General features: G+C 33.5%; 1 protein-coding gene across 1 annotated transcript in view; it reads right to left on the reverse strand.

Annotated features, from left to right (window-relative positions):
• Positions 1-21,398, reverse strand: part of LOC145260354 (uncharacterized) — a 106,199-nt gene that overhangs the window by 60,912 nt on the left and 23,889 nt on the right. The window contains exons 9-13 of the mRNA XM_080118287.1: positions 17,959-18,065; positions 12,758-12,877; positions 10,588-10,661; positions 3,509-3,600; positions 898-975 (exon numbers count right to left, since the gene is read on the reverse strand). Of these exons, the coding sequence (XP_079974413.1) occupies positions 898-975; positions 3,509-3,600; positions 10,588-10,661; positions 12,758-12,877; positions 17,959-18,065 (471 nt within the window). The remainder of the gene's footprint in view (positions 1-897; positions 976-3,508; positions 3,601-10,587; positions 10,662-12,757; positions 12,878-17,958; positions 18,066-21,398) is intronic.

Consider the following 21,398-nt stretch of genomic DNA (forward strand, 5'->3'; position numbering starts at 1 on the left):
TGTATTTCCTTGTTTACATTGGTTTGGTGCGATCCTTACGTTCGGTAAATTTCATTGTATGGATGACCAACTGAGTACATAATTTACCGTTATAATCTTGATAAAAAAGTTTCCAATAAAAAAAAAAAATTGCTTAATTAAAAAGTCTTTATTCAAACCTTTTTAACATAGAAACATAAATTTATTAAACATCAGATGTTTTAATTTTTTAAAATCAAGCATAAAAATAGAATTTTTAATCAAACATCATAAAGAGTCTTTAAAAAATAAAACTTTTATTATAAAAGTATATTTATGAAATGTGTTTTTAATAAAAAATTTTTTTTTTTACATATTTACATACTTTTTTAATCAAATATGCTTTTTACAAGTTTTTTACCAATGGTAAAATAAAGAGTGATGTTCATATATAAAAAATAAGTTTTAATGTAGTATATTTAAGAACTTGTATTTTTTTTTAATCAAACGTTTTTTTTACTACAACATTTTTTATGATATTTCAATAGTAAAATGAAATGACATTTTCATATTAAATTTTTTTTAAATAACTTGTAATGCGTCTTCCAATGAGATGTGTTTTTTATGTGAGTTTTAATGGTATTAACAGTTTGAATAAAGACTATTTTTATTTAAACAATATCTTTTTATTGGAAATTTTTTCATCAGGATTATGATAAAATATGTACACTTTTGGTACATTGAAATTTGCCCAACTATGTAAACAAGGGAACACGTAGCTTGAAGAGAACCAGAAAAGTTTTCGAAAAAGAAATTAAAATTTATTTTTTGTTTTTACAGAAATCGTTTTGAAAGAAGTTTTCAACAAGAAATATTATGAAAATAAAAAAAAGATGCCCCCCCCCCTATTAAAAAATTATTATTTGTACATAAATTTACCTCTGTTAATTTTGAAGACAAGTATTCGTTGTTTTTTACCAATGATGCCTCGGTACGACGTGCTTCTTGAAGAAGTGCCTAGAAACAACAAAAAAAAAATCCTTTTGATAAAAAAAATTTAATCAGAATTAAATGACAAAAAATCAAATCGATTCACAAATTTTTTTTAATTTTTAACTTTTAGAGAGGTGGGATGGGGATTTAACTCTACAAAATTAATTCTGTATTTTCAGTTTTTCAATTGGCAGTTTTTTTGTTTTTTTTATTGAATTGAAGTGTTTAAGGGTCCAATCACTTAAGAATTGTTAATAAAGCTCTTGAAAGAATGTTATCATATATGAGAGCCCTACATAAGTTACCTAGTGTGAATTTTGATAAGGGTCACAGTAGTGCATGTTAGTTGTGCATAGGATAACCTAGTTACAAACATAAGTTTAACCCAAACAGGTGGCGTGATTTGAAGCAGAGGACAACCTGTCAAATATGCAAAACAAAACATAAATGATTGATGTGAGGATATGATGATGTCATGTTTTTCAAGAGAGAAAAAAAGGTTTTTCAAATGAGTTTCTCTCGGCAAGCAATATGAATGAGATGGTTCAGTAATGTAGAAATGATCTAAGCTGAACATTACCTCAAGGCTCTGTCTGTTGTCATTTCTTGAAAGCAAGGTAGTAACTTAAGAAGTAAATAATTAAGATACGTCCGTTCCTCTCTCTCCATGAGTAAATTCTCTCCAATAAAACCCTGAAGAACTCTGTCAAGTCTCCTTGTGTCATTCATGAATCGGAAATTTATTTCGCCTAAATTAGGAGACAATCGACAACCCTAGATGATCAGTCACTCATGCAGTGACGTTGCAGAGAATCTTAGACAGGGTTCAAAAGAGAGTTGCCAACCTAATAGGTTCTGCACTGTCAGCTAGGCTTCAACTTTTGTCCCATAGACAAAATGTTGCATCCCTCTGCTTGTTTTACAAGTATTTTAATGGTAGGTGCTCTGACAAACTACAAGCCCTTGTACCCCACTAGATATAAATACCCCTGACAAGCAACTAAATCCCACCCCTACATAGTAGAGATCCCTAGATGCCAGAAAGTCTTTTATTCTAATAGTTTCTTCCCTCAGACAGCTAGATTTTGGAATTCCCTTCCAGGTACCTACTTTCCTGACTGTACTGACATGCAGAAGTTCAAGTAAACAGACATCTTGTTGTTCAACTCCTTACATAGTATTTCTGCAAATTATGTGAAAGATAGTAGTCCCTACATCAAAGTGGCACTGTGTCTTGTTTGGGGTGAAAATGCAATAAAAGTTTTTAAACATACGAGGTGCACATACGAGGTGTCTTAAAAAAGTTTGCAGACTTTTTTGTATAGACATTTAAAATTGTTATAAACTCTTGAAAATTCATTATGTTTTTGCTCGTATGAGATGACTGACCAATTTTTAGGATTTCAGGTTCAAATGAAAAGCTACAGAAGGAATCAGAATAAACCCTACTAAAGCCTGATTGTCACAGCTGGTGAATTTCAAAAAATGCAATCTGGACGTGAGGATACTTTAGAAGAACAATATGCAATAAAATTCTGTTTTAAACTTGGAATAAAAAATGCCACAGGAATGTATGAAATGCTTCAGGCTGCTTTTGGACCGTCTTGCATGAATCAAGCATCAGTTTTTGAATGGCAAAAGAGATTCAAGGAAGGCAAGGAGTCTGTGATGGGAGGGAGGAATAAGGAAGTCAGAACACCAAAGTTGATTAGCTTAATAAAGAATTTCATGGATAAGGATCGTTGTGCGTTTAGAGAGACAATAAGTGCATGGTTTGATGTTAGTGTGGAAAATGTGAGGAACTGAAGATGCAGAAGATTTGCGCAAAGTTTCTCTCACGGGTGCTCAGAGAAGATCACAGACAGACTATTTAACTAAGATAGGCATTAAAGCAGTTCCTCGCTATCTCCAGACTTTGTTCTCTGTGACTTTTGGCTATTCCCTAAGCTCAGGGAAAACCTTAGATGCTATTGTTATGAGACAGTTGAGGAGATGAAAGAGGCTGTGATGAGGGTCATTGACTCACACAAGAGGAATTCTATGGAGCTTTCCAAAAGTTGTTAGAACGGTACAACAAGTGCATTGCAGCCGGAAGACATTACTTTGAAGGGGACTAGAGTTTTATGTGTGTACTATCAATAAAAAAAAAAGTTTGGAAACATTGAAGATAACTAGCATATGTATAAAAAGACTTTATTTCATTTCTTGATCGCTCGTGAGAGAGAACGTAACTTGTGTAATCTCTTGTTAATGAAAATGTAACCAACCCCCCTTTCCCCCACTGGATCTACATAAACCCTGGTTTAAACTTCTTGTATAAAGACACAAAATTAGATTAAAAAAGATTTGAGAAAACCTAGATAATTTTAAGACACCTCACCTTAAATAGAGCTAAACATTTGTTTTTGTTTGTTAAGTGAACCATAACTTCAGTTATGTAATCTTTATCTTTTACAGTTTGACCCATTGCAGTTAATGTTTTTCATCCTCTGACTTTTAACAGTTGTTGGTTACCTTGAAATTAACTGATGCAAATTGAGGGGAAAGTGATGCTCACCTCAAGTTCATTAATTTTATCATTTTTCTCTTGAACTTCGTTTTTCAGAGATTGCATCCTTAGTTCATCTTCTGCAATTCGAAGTTCAGTAACTGCAATAAAAAGAATGAAAATACTAAGAGGTGGACTATTGAAACTAACAGAAATTGAGAAAAATTTCACCAATATATATATATATATATATATATTCATTAATATAAACAAATTTATAAGGTCGTGACATTGGACATACTAATGTTTTAGACAGATGGTTGGTTAAAACCACAAGTTCTTGTAAAGCGACTTAAAAAAAAAAAAAAGGTTGCTTTTCACAGAAGAAACCTTTTTTTAAGTCACCTGGCAAGGACTTGTGGTTATAACCAACCATCTGTTTTTTTATTGAGCACTCTTAATAACCTTGTTAATTTCATGAGTTATCACTCTTGAATACCTATAACCTGATGTGCATATATATATATATATATATATATATATAGCACCAGGAAGTAAAAATTTCCAAGTTAGTACCTAGAGGCACATTAAAACCACTGGGAGAGATGCCCTCTCAGTCTTCATTAAGACATGCATTTAGGAGAAAGAAAACTGATGTAAACCCTGATGTCTAATATCTGCTGTCTTGTGGCAATCCAATTGCATCGATTGAGGTTAGCAGTGATTCCAAAATGTGTGGATGGTCCTATATAAAGCCTTCACCACTATAAACAAATCATCTGTGTGGACTTTGGACAACTTAGTTGTCTGAATCTCACACATCGGGATTCGATAGGAGAAATAAAAATTTTACTATATGTATATAGAGACTAAATAGAAAGTAATAGAGGTAGAAAGAAGAAATGTACAAAAGGTACAGAAAATATATACAAGGGAGAAATATGCAAAAATAAGGATATTTTTTTAAATAAAAAAAAACATTTTGCTAAACTAATTCCTTTTTTTTAAAACTTATCCTACAACTTTTTACATTCTTTTCTCATTTGTTTCTTCCGTCTGAATTATCGGTCTCCCACTTACTTTGTAAGTTTAATCTCTGAACAGTTTTCTTTACAATTTTTTTTATTTATGATAAAAGACTATACTTTTTAAAGAAAAAAGAAATTAGGCCAATTTTTTTAATTTATGACATTCCCCAGTGCATGCTCACATACATGTCCATAGTAAAAATTAAACCCTCATGTTTTCCCCTTTGTCAACCTAAGGAATAATGGGCAGCGAACGTGGCCGGGTACAGCTAGTAGTGCTAATAAAAGCGAAACACAGCAATTCAGAAATTGCAAGATTTCTAAAAGTCGCCAGTAATGGTTTTTGGTGTTGTTAGCTATGAAGAGCACATCATGCCTCCTCATTTTTTCCCACGGGCTTTAGAGTCAACGCAGATGTCTATTGTTCAGATCATTGTTAAGCCTTGGATAGTCAACATCACTAATGGAAGGGTCTATGCCTTCCAACAAAATTCGCCAGCATTCAATAAAGCTCTTAAAACCCAGGATTGGATGGCCAAGAATTTTCATGATCATGTCATACCAAACATATGGCCTCCTAACCCACCAGATCTTAATCCTTTGAATTATTATGTGTGGGACATCGTTGAAAAGGAAGTTAATAAGCATCCTCATAACACCAAATGCTCTCAGATGGAAGTAATAGCCAGAGCAATGGACATAAAGACCAACTGATCAAAGCTTGCAGCTGCTTTTAAACTCGAATTGAGTTGGTGATAGAAGCCGAAGGAAGATATTTCTTTTTTTTTTTTTTACAAGGGTGTCACCACTTATCAAGGCCCAGAGGCCACTCGAGGATAAGGGTTAATAGGTATACATTAGTCATTGTGATTTTAGCATAGTAAACAGTGGGAATTTTGTAACTTGGATTACTTATATACAGAATAACACATAGATTAATATTATATTTGTTTTGTTACCAAAAATTGTATGATTTAACAGTTTCATTTTCTGTTTTTTCTAAAAGCGGTTAAGGTGTACTCATCTTACGTACCCTATATATATGTTTTATTTTTTTTATTACTGTTTTATCTGTTTGGTTACATATGTTTCGGATGCTGGACCCTGTTTATGATCCAACAGCCTCGTCAGACCTTACAGACCAGTTTTACTATATATATATATATATATATATATATATATGATGATTCGTGGACGAATCGAAAGCGCTCGTAACAACAACATGTATGGATCCTTTATTAATATTTTTGATTTTGAAACAAAAAAGACAATACGAAAAATTGAAAAATTAAAAAAAAGAATTATAAGACAAAATGTCTCCGTTGTATTTAATAATATTTGCTTGAATATATATATATATATATATATATATATATATATATATATTCAGACAAGTATTGTTAAACAGTACAAAGTGTTTTTGCTTAATGAGCTTTTTTTGTAATTTTTCAAATTATTGTTCTTATTTCTCGGTCGAATCTGTCCAAGAAATTTCCATAGTCATCTTTGTCCATCTGTTTTTTTTCTTTTAGTTGTTTTTTGCAAGTACTTTCAACAGAGTTTCATCAGTCTGATATTTATAAAGTACTCTTTGAGTTTTGTTTTTTTGTGCATTTCATTTTCAAAAAAATGTTCTGGGTACGACTTTAAAAGACAACCAGTGATGAGGCCCCATTTGGGGGCTGTGGAGAATGTGAAGTTGCCCCTTAGTTATTTCTCACAGGTCCGCTTTGGCACTGAGTGGTAATACCTATTGGGGCATCTGGTGCAACCAGATTAAGCTGTCTGAAGATATTGGTTTCCTGACTAAAAATGTACCAAACATTGAATTTATTGTTTTTTTCTTTTCTCTTTGCAAAACTCAATCATGTTTTGCAAAGTCAAAAATTTTCTTTCTACAAAACAATCAAACCAAACATCATGAATAAATATTTGAAGATATAAAGGACTTGAAGGATAAAAACTTAAATAACCTAGAAATTAATATACTGTAAAACAAAAACAACCATTTTAAAAGAGAAGATTATGTTATCGTCTTCATATATTCAGCTTAACGTCCATTTTACATGCATTTGATGACATTTAAAACATTAGCTTCCAAACCAACCTATCTCTGACCAGGTCTTTATCACTCATTCTCTTAAATCCACCCTCATTCCTTCTCCATATATTTTCCTTGGCCTTTCCCTGCTACTTCAATATTTCTACATCTTATTCTTTCAATGTGGCCATACCAACAAAGTCTCCTGTTTTGACACATCTCCCTTTACTGTTCAAATTTAATCATCATCAGATCTGTCTTTAAGACTCACATTACACACGTACCATCTTATTCTCATATCATTTCTCTCCATGCAAAACATGCCCTAAGTCATGTTTGTCATGCCTAATATATTTTTCTCTTGGTTGACTGCTAGTTAGTAATGGCAGAAGTTCCTTGAACATACTTCATCCACACATAACTCTTGTAATCAGAATAGCACCTGCTCCATCCTGTACTCCAGTGGTAACAAAACTTCTCAACTACCTTAATAGCTCTGCTATTCAGATATACTTACTATAGAGACATAATTAAAATATGCTCAAGACTATCAATCTTATGTCAGACTAACTAGTACAGGTGTAAAATGAAAAAAAAAAAATGATATGAGATTAACCTTCAAAATAAGATTTGGATATAGAGGTCACAGAGGCTCAAATGATTATTCGCATGGATGTACATACAAGAAAAGACCTCTCTTCTCTAATGCCAGACATAATAGATCTAAAACAAACGATGGGCAGTTTCACTCTAGCTTGAACCAGATCAACGAAGATAAACTTAAAAAAACGCAGTAAAATTAATATATATATATACAGGGTGTCCATAAAGTCCGCGTACACCTTAATTTTTTAAAAAACTTTATTTGTATTTGAAACTAGCAGCTGTGCCACATTGGCACACACAACGATGATTCAAACACAAAATCAAGTACACTCAACATCGTCTTACCATCAACGCTTACCTTGTGAATTCGGAATATGGGAACTTCCCAGAAGCACAAAACAAAATCACCGAAAAAACAAAAATACCCTAACTAAGGGTAAGGATAATAAGTAAATGTTTGATAAAATGATGGTTAAAATTATTACAAACTTGCCAGGATCCAAATCTGGAGTCTTTTGATCCATAGTCAGACACGTTATCAACTGCACCACAAGTCCTGTCCGTATGCCGAAAGATGTTACCGCGACTGTATACAGACAGTGCTAAATTCCATTGACATGGGCAGATAACTTTTTCGACATTTGCACGAAACGGCCCAAACACCCTTATTTCAGGCTTTTTGTGTGACTCAGCATTGTTCGTTACGAACCATATATAGATAAGGACAGTCTAGGGACTCACGCCTTTCAGAGAAAAAAAAATAATTTTTCAATTCGGTGCATCCGTTCGAACGTTTTATTGGTATATATACACATAAATAAACATTTAGAATTGATTAATAGTATAGATTATCTGTAAAAAAGATCAGAAAGTAAGAAAAAAAACTATTTTTAAAGGTTTTATCCACATTTAAGTTTTTGCATGCCCTTCATTATTAGCAATGCAAAAGTAACGCAATTTTGCAGGTCACAAAACATTTATACATTTTTGTTAACGTGCACACAAACCTTCTGGACACTCTATACATACACACACACTAAAAAGCACTTTGTGTGTGGGGGGGGGGGGCAAGTTCCTTAGTGACTCCCAAAACGGCTGGGCCAATTTTTTAAATTTCACACAAATGTACTTGTTATGTCTGGGAGTGTTCTTTAATAGGTTTTGTAGCAGAATGCCCCCAATAAGTATCAAAAATTGATAATTGAAAAAATCCGATTAAAGAAGAAACACTGATTTTGGCCGAAGTTAACACCCTGATACAACCTAACATCACAAGTGAATTTTAGAAATATCATCGCACAAGCAGAAGGGTCCCGCATAAAAAAGCAAAGCAACAATAGGTTATTTGATAAGACAGGGGCACCTTCAAAATGAATGTTTCTGTTTAGAGCGTAATTGAACCATTATACTTAACTTATAGTTTAAACTTTAATTCAGACTATTATATAAAAATAATTTTATAAAATCAATGGTAGATTCTCTACAATGCAATGTAGACTACAATGTATTTTGGACTAAATCACTGCAGGGAAGCATGTGAAGCTTCTTTCCAGTGTAATGTGGTGGATCCCCAACTAGAGCAGGTTATCAATCGATTTCGATGACAAAGTATTAGAAGTGTGGAACATTTACTGATCCTAACTCAATCCCGGGCAACGGCTGGTCTTCCTGCTAGTAAGCATATATATATATATACACACACCTAAATGCGTTTATTTCTCTGATACTAAATTTGATACTTCTACTAAGCAGATGTCTTGTCAACACGATCATAGTATCTTTTAACAGTCAAAGGGGAGGTAATTACAATAGTCTTCAGTACATGTATTAATGACTAAGACAAAGTTATGCAAGATTTTAAAAATTGGACCTACATTAGTATTTAAGCTGACAAATCAAATTGTGATTCTGACGAGCAAATTTTCATTTGTTATTGTTGTAGCATATTATTGTCACAGTAATAACGTCATTTGCTACAGTTTATTGAAAAAACGCAGTCCCACTCTGTGAATACTGGCAATATGAAAACATTTTAAGAATTATAACTGAAAAAAAAAAAAAAAAAAAAAAAAAAAATCAAAACCAGTAAGGAGAATAACTCATATTTTTAAGTAAAGAGTATAAAAAGAGTTGTCTCTCTTGGAAATAAAATTTTATTTCTTTTTCTGTAGAAGTTTTAAAAAACAAAAATCAAAATTACTTCAAATGGAAATCAACGAAAATCAATTTTATTGGAAAAAAAAATTTGAAAGTTCAACAAGCTATGTAACAAAGTAGGAGATATTTACATCCGCATACAGGTTTTTTTTTATTACAAAAGAGTCACCACTTATCAAGGCCTGGAGGCCCTTTGAGGATAAGGGTTAACGAATGTACAGTAGTCAATGGGAAAATGTAATTGTTAGTAGTGAAAATTTGGTAAATTGGATTATTTAAGGGGATGGCTCATCGAGAAATTGTTCACGTTGGACTTAGAGACGAGGTTATTGTAGTCAGTTGGAAAACAGGGAAACAGAACAGGCATGCAGTTCTAAGAAAGAAACTTTGATCATGGAATCTACATATAGGTTTAGGCACAGATATCGACGGGGAAATTATTGATAGTGATTTCAGCTAGACGGGTGTTTTTTGTGAAATTCAGGTCAGGGGTGGGGACCATAGATTGGAGCTCAGATGAGTACTTGCCATGAAAATAACGATAATGGAGAGAAAGGCTTGCAATAAGCTACAAAGTCTATTTTGAACTCTGTCAAGACAGGATAAGATCTTTCTAGAAGCCCTTACTCAGATGTGGCAACAGTATTTCATCCTTGGATGTACTTGGCTCCTATACAGGTAGAAAATTGCATTAGCAATGAGATATCTACTCTACATTTTTCCAGCAGCCTTGGCAACAGATTTGATGTACATGTTCCATCTCATATCAGGAGTAAAGATCAGACCTAGAAGCTTGTCAAAACATGGAGTCTCCCCAAGTTGAGAGCCATTCATTTCAATTGATGTCATATGGAGATCAGAGCGTTGATAATGTAAAGATAGAAAGTTGGTTTCAGATGCATTAAAATTAAAGTTTGAATGTAGAAAGCGATTTTAATAGTAGGCATCATCATATGCAGCATAATCACATTAAAAAACGGGTTCTTGTTAGATCACCAAAGTTAAGCGGCATGGAGCCTGGCCAGTACTAGATGGGTGACCATTTGGAAATGATAAGCATTGTATGTAATTTCCCCACGACTGGGATTGACATGCAGCTGGGGACTGTTCGTGAATTTGATAATCCCTATAAATTTCCTCCTTCACAGTAAACCGGCATAATATTACACCAGATATTGCTGGTTCATTTATCGTCATAATCTCTTCTAGTAGACTGCTCAACGGAACAGAAACACAGACAGAGAATGCATCCATAAAACATTGGCTAGGTAGAACCAATAAAAAAAATATACAAATACAATATTTTTTATACTTACTTCTTACTTGGTTTTCTCTTTTGTCCAATTCCTGGGATTTTTCTAGAATTTTCTTTTGTTCCTCGAGCTTAAATCTTGGGGGGGAAAAAAAAAAAAAAATTCATTAAATACAGTGAAAGTGATTACGAAGATTATTATTATTACAATAGCAGAATTTTAATTCCGATATGATATTCATATAAAAACAATTTCTGATACGACTGACACAGCTGGAAAGAAAGGGAGAAGAACAATAAGAAATAGAAAGAAATGTTACATATTAGAGGCCTTTGCAGATTCAATTAAATTAGAGATAGATGATATGAAGTTAAAGTAAGGGGGGTGATGCAGAAGTCAAATACGGTAAACAAAACAATCGGATGATCACGAATGACAAATGATGTCACGATTTTTGATCAAGTAAAAACTAAGGTTTTCAGTTCAGTCTTATTCTGGAAGCCATGCGAATAAGACACAGCTTAATAATGTAGAGCAATCTAAGGCGAATGTCATTTCAATGTCTGCCCGTCTGCATCGCTCATTCCGTAAGTTAGAAAATTAAAGCAAAAAGAAAATTTGTTAGCTTCTCTCCTTCTCCTAAGTTTATTCTTTTCAACAAAACCTTGAGGAAACTCAGCAGACATCTCCTTGTGTCTTTCATGCATAAAAAGTTTTGTCTAAATTATACAGATGATTGCCAACCACTAGACAACGCGATCACTCATGAAATGACAATAAGAAGAAACAACCATAAAAAAGAGACTCCGTATAAATATAAATAAATAAATATAAAAGAGAGACCTTGTATAAACACCCAGCACATGTATGAGGAACATTCCAAAAGTAATATGTTTTTTATTCCACCTGAATAGATCAGAGGGGATTGTAAATTGCATCGTTATGATGACTGAATTATGCATTCATAACTTGAAAGTTTCACTTTTTTGTTGCAAACCCTTGTCATGGGCATGTGTCAGAAGAGATGCATTATTAAATTTCTCCATGCAGAAAAAAAACTGAACTTATCAACATTCATCAGTGCCTGTTGAACTTTTACAAAGCTGATACAATTGATGCCAGCACAGTTAGGAGATGAGTTTATTAATTTTAGAATGGTGACAGAGATGTGAGTGACAAAGAAAGAGCATTGAGAATGGTGGTCATTATGTAGAAAGATATATTCTGGAGCACAAAAGGTTGTTCGATTTAATGGTATTACTCCTGTCTTTGTAGCTCTTCAACATTTTAGTTTTTAAGTTAAAGATAGGAGGCCTTACTTTTGAAATGATCCTCACACGTATAAAAAATTTGATAAAACTTATTTTTTCAATTTTCAGAATCCATTTAGTATTTTGGTCAAATTAGCATAAGTTTCATGGGTTTCTTGTTCCGTTTGTTTTCAAGTTTGATTCATTTTTTTTTTTTCAATTTGATTAATTTTTATTTTCTTTCAATTTGATTAATTCTACTTTTCTTTTTTTTCAATTTGATTAATTTTTCTTTTTTTTTTTTTACAATTTGATTAATTTTTCTTTTTTTTCAATTTGATTTTTTCTTTTCTTTTTTACGATTTTCTTTTTCTTTTTTAATTTGATTAATTTTTCTTTTTCGAGTTAATTGATTTTTCTTTTTCAATTAGACTCATCAAATCATTAGGCAATGTTTATTGTTGAGTTTTTTAACAGTTTTTATGACTTGAAAATGAGTGTCTTTAATATTGAAATGTTGCATACTAACATGATTAAGCGTATGCAAAATTCAAAAGTAGGATTGCTTAACAACTAAGAATTTGGTAATGTTAATTAGTATGATAGACATTATAAAATTTGGTGACTATAACTTACATTTTTTATGTAAAGGTCTTCAAGAACTTTTAACCTTTTGATGTTCGTATCATAGTATATTATTTTAGTATTATTAACTAGAGTGTGCTTAAATTGATAAGCATTTTCTTTTTAAATGTTGGCAAATTGAGCTAGTGCCAGAGAGATATGAGTCTTCAGGAAAGTGTTAGAGTAGTGAAACCAATATAACAATTCATTATATCATAATCAGAGATACATTCTCTCATAGGACATTGAAACCAATATACTACATTGGTTTTTCCTAATGTGTTTTTTGGTAGTTTCAACTATGTGCTTTTTAATAATAAATAATGAATTTTATTATTTATAGGCTGCAAAAGACTTACTTGTTGATTTCAGTTTGAAATCTTTGATGATATTCCAATTCCAAACGATTCACTTCGTTCAATTTTTGCCGTAAAAGTTCCTCTTGACTTTGCATCTTCTCTTCATGAAGAACTTTCTCTCTATTATCACAAGAAAAAAAAAAAAAAAAAAAGGAAATAAATTAAATTCAAGAAAATAAAATTTTTGAGAAAAGCCATTTTTGGGGGTCTTTTGACTCTTAAAAACACACACACACACACACACACACACTAATGCGTCTATTCCATCAAAGACAACAGAAAATGATTGCGTTTTGTAACTTAATCAAGGAAATCTTGATATTACAATTTATTTACACTCAAACAAATGAGGTATTTATGTTTACACATCAAAATTATCATATGCAAAGTTTAGTGCTTTTTTACATCAAGCAACCAATTCTTACTCGATGATTATGAAAATGAAATTTACCATATTAGTTCATTTCTTAATGGAAATCGCTCAAGACAAAGCGTGAAGCTACTTGATGTTTGTAGCTAACAAGACTGAAAGATTATTGCCGCAAAAAAAACCAAGAGATGTTCATTGATCTTAGATCAAATGTACTATCGTCATAGTTGCATACTTTCCTTGGTGGCTTCTTCAGAACTTGGTTTGGATGAGGAATTTTCTTATTCTGATCTCTTCATCATTATCCTCATCACATTTGTCTTATATTCAATGCTTCAATGTTAATGTTCACCATTTTTTTCTCTATCATAATGCACGAACATGTAAGCCTTTGTTATGAAATAGTTTTTGCATATGAACTTATTTCGCTATTCTTAGTGTTAAGTCAAGCAGAATGAGGGATCAGATGGCAACACGATACAATTTATATATGTTGGGAAAAATGAGAGCAAGAGCGACATGTGGTGCATGATATATATATATATATATAACTACTTAATTTACTCACATAAAATTAATATACGAAAGTATAGATTTATGCGTAAACTTTAAGTATTTACTTCAAAAGTGCTCAATACGTAGGTAGAGCTAGTTAGTAAGTTATAAAATGTATATGGCGATTAAGCTACACTGAATATTCCGCGTTTCATCCACTCTAGGACTCTTCAGGCTTATGCCTTCTTTTAGTTAGCCAATCAGCTTTCTAGTATCCACCGCGCCCTTCCTATCAGCCAATGAGCATGCATTTATCGGACATAGGCCTATTTGACCTCTGGTTGACCTGTTCCTTTGTGTGTGCTCTATTTAGCCTGGATATTTAGCTTCTTGATCTGTTTTAAATCTGGGTTAGTGTTTTTTTGTTTTTTTTTTAATTAATGTTAGTTTATATATAAATATATATATGTGTACATATGTGCATAAGCATGAAGAATCCTAGAGTGGATGAAACGCGGAATATTCAGTGTAGCTTAATCGCCATATACATTTTATAACTTACTATATATATATATATATATATATATATATATATATATATATATATATATATATATATATATATATATAAAAATGGTTGTATCGATTGGTTTCCTAGATGTAAATCCAATGAAACTCGCATAATTATTAAAGAGTGCTCAATGCAGGACAGAGCTGATATATAGTCAGTTTATTATACAAACATTATTGGTTACATATGTGCATACATGTTTCAGTGGAATCATCAAAAGTGTTATCCTTGAATTGGGATTCCACTGAAACATGTATGCACATCTGTAACCAATAAGGTTTGTATAATAAACAATATATATTAGTGATGAGACAATTCCAATATCTTTCCATGATCCCGATTCTTTATAAATCTCTAAATATTTAACTATAAACTTGTTATTTTTTCACGATTACTGTTAACATATTAAATGTGCAAATATTTTCTCAAATGTTAAAATACACTTGTTAGGAATGATTCATAGATTTTAGTTTTATTAATAGTTTAAAATCAATAAATATTGATTATTTTATTATTGCTATCAGCAGTAAAAGATTTTGTTTTAAACAAAATAAAATAAAATATACAAAAGAATCGGTTTTGACATCGAAAAATAGGCACAAATTTTCCCGATTCTGATACCCCCAAAAATTCCAATTTTTTTCCAATTCTGATTCTCTGATTAATCATCCAAACACATATACTCAAACTTTCAAAATTTAAGCTCAATTGATATTAATTTTTTAATTCCAGAGCATGTATAAATAATAGGTTAGATTCCAGTAATCATGTCTTGTTTTATTTTTATTTCATTAACACTTAGGTAAAGTACAGAGTTATATATCCTGCTTTTTACTATGAGTATAATTCATCGGAAGGAAACTAAACATCACAAAATAAAAAAAATAAAAAATAATATAACTCACATCGCCAGAGAATTAATAAATGTAGCTTCAAGTTTCTATCCATCTCCATGATCGCCATTTATTAAACCACAGAACTAATAAAAAAACGTAAACTTTGATAAAGTTTACGTTTCTTAATTTTTGAGATGAGGATTGGTTATTATTATTTGGATTATTCAAACTACTGTTGTAATCTTGAGTGTCATTTTCACAATGTTTCGGTTGATGTAACTCCCGACCTTCTTCAAGTGTATCTTCTTGAACTCGGAAATTTGAACGGAATTTCTAATGAAACCCTTTATTTCAGGAGGGTAGCATGCTCTTGTTCCGTCGGTCGACCGAAACCTTGTGAAAATGGCATTCAAGATGAGAACAGTAGTCCAATAAATTCAAATAATATGAATATTAAGTTTGTTATAGGAAATTAAATCTAGTAAAGGATATATAACTACGAGTGTTGGATTTGACACAAGTTGGTTTAATATGGAAGTATATCATCCAGAACCCTCTCTCACCCCCCAAAACAAAACAAAAAAATAAATAAATAAATAAAAAAATAAAACAAAAAAACTGCTGATTCCAAAAAATGACATTGTTTTGCTCAGCGATCTTTGACAACTGATAAGTGGATAGATACACACACACGAACATCTTTGCTTTATATATTACTAGCGGAGGGGGGGGGGGGTTATCCGGTGTTGCCCAGGTGTTTGGAGGTGTGTGTGGTTTTGGGTAAATCAAAACTGGGGGGGGGGTTAAAATAAAAAAAAAGGTTTTGGTAGGGAAGTATGAGGAGCGAACCCGAACCCGAGAGGCAAAGTTGGAAATTAAAGTGTAAAAAAAAAAAAAAAAAACGTGCGACGTTAACCATTGGGCCACCGTGAAATACTAATGGAAACACGTTTGAATTTATTTAACTATTTAGAATTGGCAGGTGCACGTTTTAATGACTTAATGAGGTCAACTTTGACTGCGGGGCAATATTTTAGTTACTGTGGGAACGCTTTTTTTATTTTTATTTTCCAAGTTGAATAGCAATTGTCTGATATAAGGAAATTTCCACATTGATTAAAGCTGATTGCTTTCGGACATTTCCGGCGATCGCGACCGGAAAAAAAATACTGCCAGAATTAGTGTCGCTTTTATTATACGAAAAAGCCTAATTCATATGCGGCAAGTGAAAAATGTTGAATATTTATCTTTTCAAATTCGAGCAAATTAAATAGACAGGTGACCTCCGTTGTTAACTCGTAGATATTATGATTTATATGTGATATAAAAAGTTTTAAGAAGTTGTGAGCTGATCGACCGCTTCTCGGAAAAAAGCCTTTCTTGGACATACACAAAAAGCGAACATACATACAAACATTTTTGCTTTTATATATATATATATATATATATATATATATATATATATATATATATATATATATAGACTAGCAAGCCTAGCCGATGTTGCCCGGGGCTTTAAAAGACAAAATAGGTCAAAAAGTGTGTGTAACATTTTTATATTAAAACCTTTAATTTGTCTGCCTATATCTTTCCACAATCATGTTGTTAGCTTCTTCTCAGCCCATTCCTCTCTCTCGTTTTAATGTATTGAAAATAACAATAATGTAAGTCGTTCACCTCTCCTTTACATAAGATATAACATTGAATGTGGCTGAAACACTGCCCTCCCCTCTCCAAACAGAAACAAATAATCAATTTAAAATTTTAGATATTAATTATCTAGAACAACGTTAATCAAAATATATCAACCTTGTGTTTCCTTGTTTGATAGATTTTCAATTTTAATTGTATATACAGGGTGGAACAATAAAATTGTCGCCCTAGAAAAGACAACATGATTCCATTTCCATTTGATGAAAACCACTTTTCTTTTTTTGTTGCAGACCATCTACTAGTTGGCCAGTTGTGTACAAATCACAAGAGTGATAGGAGCCATCTATCATGTTTGACACAATGTTTAGCGAGATCGGAGATGCACCGCTGTACAACTCAGGTTTCTACCGATCTAAGTTATGACAATAAGATCATTGCCAGCACTCTCAAAATGCAAATCTGGACGTTCAATGCTTGAGGGCACAGCTCAATAAAGTTTCTGGCCATGGTTATAGTCTTTGGTGTGGTTTCAAGTGAGGGCCACATCATGCCACCTCACATCTTCGATGTCAGCTTGAAAGTCAACATCAAAATGTACCTGGATATGCTGAAGACTGATGATCCTCTGCTGCAATCAAATGGTTACTGGCAGATCCTGGGTGTGGCAGCAGGACTCGGCGCCAGCCCACAAGAACAAAAAGACCCAGGCTTGGCTTCAGAAAGAGTGCTATGACTTCTCTCACTGGCCCCGCCTGCCCCCCTGATCTGAACCTGCTGGACTACTTTGCTTGGCCATACATCGAGAACATCACCAACATGACTTCCCACAACAACAAATCCAGCCTGATTGCCCCCATCTGCCGAATATTTGCCGAGGTCCCACCAGCGCTTGTGGAAAAGGCATGCTCCCAGTTCCGGACCCGTATCAAGATGGTGATTTAGGCTAAAGGCGGCTACATTGAATAGATGTCAGCTCTACTACATCATCAAGTTACCTGAATTGATTTTTTTCAATAAAAGTTTTAAAATAAAGCTATAGTGTTGTTTGTTTTTAGGGCGACAATTTTATTGTTCCACTCTGTACACACATACATACATACAGACAGACAGACAGACAACTGCTCTTTATATAATAGATCAGGTAAGATTTGAATAAACAACAATTTAATATTCTTTTATATAAATTGTCTCCTTCAAATATAATCCTGCTAAAACCAAGCTAACATCTGCTTGTTTTTAAATATCAAAAACTGTTTATGATGTGATGACCCCTGACCTATTGATTCCTTCCAGCGTGCGAGTGATACCAGCATCTCTTTCTCGAAGAGCATTTATTTCTTCAAACAAAGACTGCCTCTGGATGTAGGTCTCCTTTAACAGCATCTACAAAAGAAAAAAAAAAAAAGAAACATTTGCAAGAATTCAACAGAAGAACTTGTATTCATCTTGCTTAACAGTACTTGTACTTCTCGTAGCCCATCACTGATACACATCAACACAAAGCATTTAACCAAAATGCTAGTTTATTTAATACGGAGCATGTTTGCAAGCTAAACATGTAGGAGACTGAGCAACAAAAAGTCTCATAGCTCAAATACGGTCTGGCATTTGCGGCTTTCTCGCTGGCTTTCTTTTAAGTGCCGAACATGTAGCTCTGAAATTTGCTATCTATAGCTGTATTTTCTATCTGGAACAGCATCATGTTGCCCTAATTTGTAATGTACTTGGAAAGTTCTGTTGCAGTTATAGATTCACCATTTTTCAAAAACATTTCTACATTAAAACCACGATGTATACCATATTGCTTGATGAGGGTACCCGAAAAAAAAAAAAAAAAATTTAGACTACTTGCATAGATTATGTGTGAATGAGTAACTTTAAATACGCCTCAAAACCTATTAAAATGTGGAACAAAATAACAAACAACTGTATACACACAAGTTTTACATTAAGGTAATAGTATGTAAGAAAAATAAAAAAATTAAAATTAAAGTAATCCAACATATAAAATAGAAATAAAATGCCTACTCCAGGAACGCAAGTGTTAAAATAAGATTATTTATCAATTCGACACATTTAAAAAAACATGCTAGATCATTCCTATACAAAACTGAACAAAAGTATAGGAAGTAAAGTCAACTGAACTGTTGTCTGAGAGAAGAACTCTAATTGGTTAATGGAAATGCTCTTTGGGAATTCTTATTTACAAGAAGTTATATTTACTCAAAATTCACGCAGGAATTTTTTTTACTTTCATTTATTTATTTTTTAAAAAAGGATTGTGAAAATTTAATTTTGTAATTACAGTCTCATTTTATCATTAACCCCTTTATGATCTGAATTATGATGTAGATGATTAAAAAAAATTTGTTAATTTATGATCTGAATTATGATGTCGATGACTAAAAAAAATTTATTTTTAATTTATGAGCTGAATTATGATGTAAATGATTAAAAAAATATTTATTGTTAATTTCAATTAGTTTTAAGGGATAACTTCCGTACATTTATATCTGATCTACCCCTACATTCCATGTTTAAAAAGGATGTGTCCTCCATAGTATGGTTAATTGTAGGCATAGACCGATTCATACCATCTAAAAAATTTCAACAAAAACCTAATAGCCAGCCATGGTTCTCCCCAGAATGTGCTGCTGCCATCGCGCACAGAAATCACTTTTTCCATAGCTACCAACGTAATAGATGCACTGTGACTAGAGCTGCTTTCAGGACTGCCAGCAACCACTGTAAAAGAGTAATAAAAAATGCAAGAGAGCTATATGCTCAGTCCGTTAAATCCAAAGTAGCTGAGCAGCGGCTTGGTTCTCAGCAGTTTTGGCAAATAGCAAACAGTATCCTGAACAGAAGCATGCGTTCTATCCCAACCATCATCAACGGACCTGAGGTCCTCTCGTCAGCATCAGACAAGGCCAGACTATTTGCCAAGAACTTTGCAGCTAATTCTACCCTATGCGACAAAGGCCATCAACTCCCCGTATTTCCTTCTATAACAGACAATACACTATGCAACATACAAATATCTGTGCGTGAGGTCGCTAAGCTAATCAAGAACCTTGATTCCAGTAAAGCAACTGACCCTGACGGCATTCCAATTATAGTGCTGAAAAAACTTCATCCAGAATTTGTCCCCATACTTACAAAACTGTTTAAGCATTGCCTTAAGGAGAAGTGCTTCTCAACACCCTGGAAAACTTCATCAGTATGTCCTGTATTTAAGAATTCAGGTGGTAAGTCTTCTCCCTCTCAGTACAGACCAATAAGTCTCCTGTGTGTCATGAGTAAGTTACTGGAATCCATATTAAATAGAGAAGTAGTCAACCACCTCAACAGAAATAACCTTCTTAGTGACATGCAATATGGTTTCCATTCTGCCAGATCTACAGCAGATGTGCTAACGGTTATATCTCATAGGATTAGTGAATCTCTTGACAAAGGCTACCTCTCTAGGGCAATTGCTCTTGACATATCAAAGCCTTCGATAAAGTATGGCATAAGGGCCTACTTCACAAGATTTCCAGCTACGGTATAACTGGAAATGTTTTCTCGATCATTAAATCATTTCTCTCTGATAGGCTCATAAGGGTAGTGGTTGATGGGCAGAAATCAGAGGCCCTCAGTATTAATGCTGGAGTTCCTCAGGGGTCAATCCTGGGCCCAACTCTCTTCCTGATCTACATCAATGATCTCCCAAAACACATACTTAAATCATTCGTTGACATCTATGCTGATGACACGACCATCTATGGCAACACATCAAAGGCCGTAAATGACAAAGTTCTCTCTGATTCTCTCTCCTCTGATCTTGAGCACATGGTACAGTGGGGGGAAGAGATGGCTGGTTACTTTTAATGCATCTAAAACCAAGCTCCTATCTTTACATCATCAACGCTCTGATCCCCATCTGGCATCAATTGAAATGGATAGCTCTCGACTAGGGGAGGTTCCATGTTTTGATAAGCTTCTGGCTTGACCTTTACTCCTGATCTGAAATGGAACATGTACATCAAGTCTATTGCCAAGGTCGCTGGAAAAATGGTCAGATCCTTCTACTGCTCCAGAAGATATCTCACTGCTGATGCAATTCTCTATATTCTCTATCTGTATAAAATCCAAGTACGTCCAAAGATGGAGTACTGTTGCTACATCTGGGCAGGAGCTGCTAAAAACAGCCTATCCTACCTTGACAGAGTACAAAATAGACTTTGTGGATTAGTGGGGGATGCCCTTTTCTCTTCCCTGCAATCTCTCTCCCACAGGAGAGATGTTGCGAGCCTGTCTTTGTTTTATCGTTACTTCCATGGCAGGTGCTCGTTTGAGCTCCAATCTCTGGTCCCCCCCTCGCCAATCTTTCATGAAACACACCTGTCTAGCAGAAACTACTGTCAAAAATTTTCCACACTCTCCATCCGTGCCAAAACCAAAACATAAATTCCATGAACAAAGCTTCTTTCTTAGAAGTGCACGGCCTGTGAAACTCTGTTCCGTCTGCCTGGTTTCCACCTGACTACAACCTGGATGTCTTCAAGTCCAACATAAACAAATTCCTGATGAACCGCCCCCTTAAGTAAGACACTTTACCAAATCTCAACACTAACATACTGTACACGCAATAACCCTTATCCCTGAGTGGCTTCTGGGCCTTGATAAGTGGTGACCACCTTATAAAAAAAAAAGGGTAATGATACTATGATTGCC

This window comes from Euprymna scolopes, chromosome 36 (assembly GCF_053919585.1).
Source record: "Euprymna scolopes isolate OS-2025 chromosome 36, ASM5391958v1, whole genome shotgun sequence".
In the NCBI taxonomy this organism is placed as follows: domain Eukaryota; kingdom Metazoa; phylum Mollusca; class Cephalopoda; order Sepiida; family Sepiolidae; genus Euprymna; species Euprymna scolopes.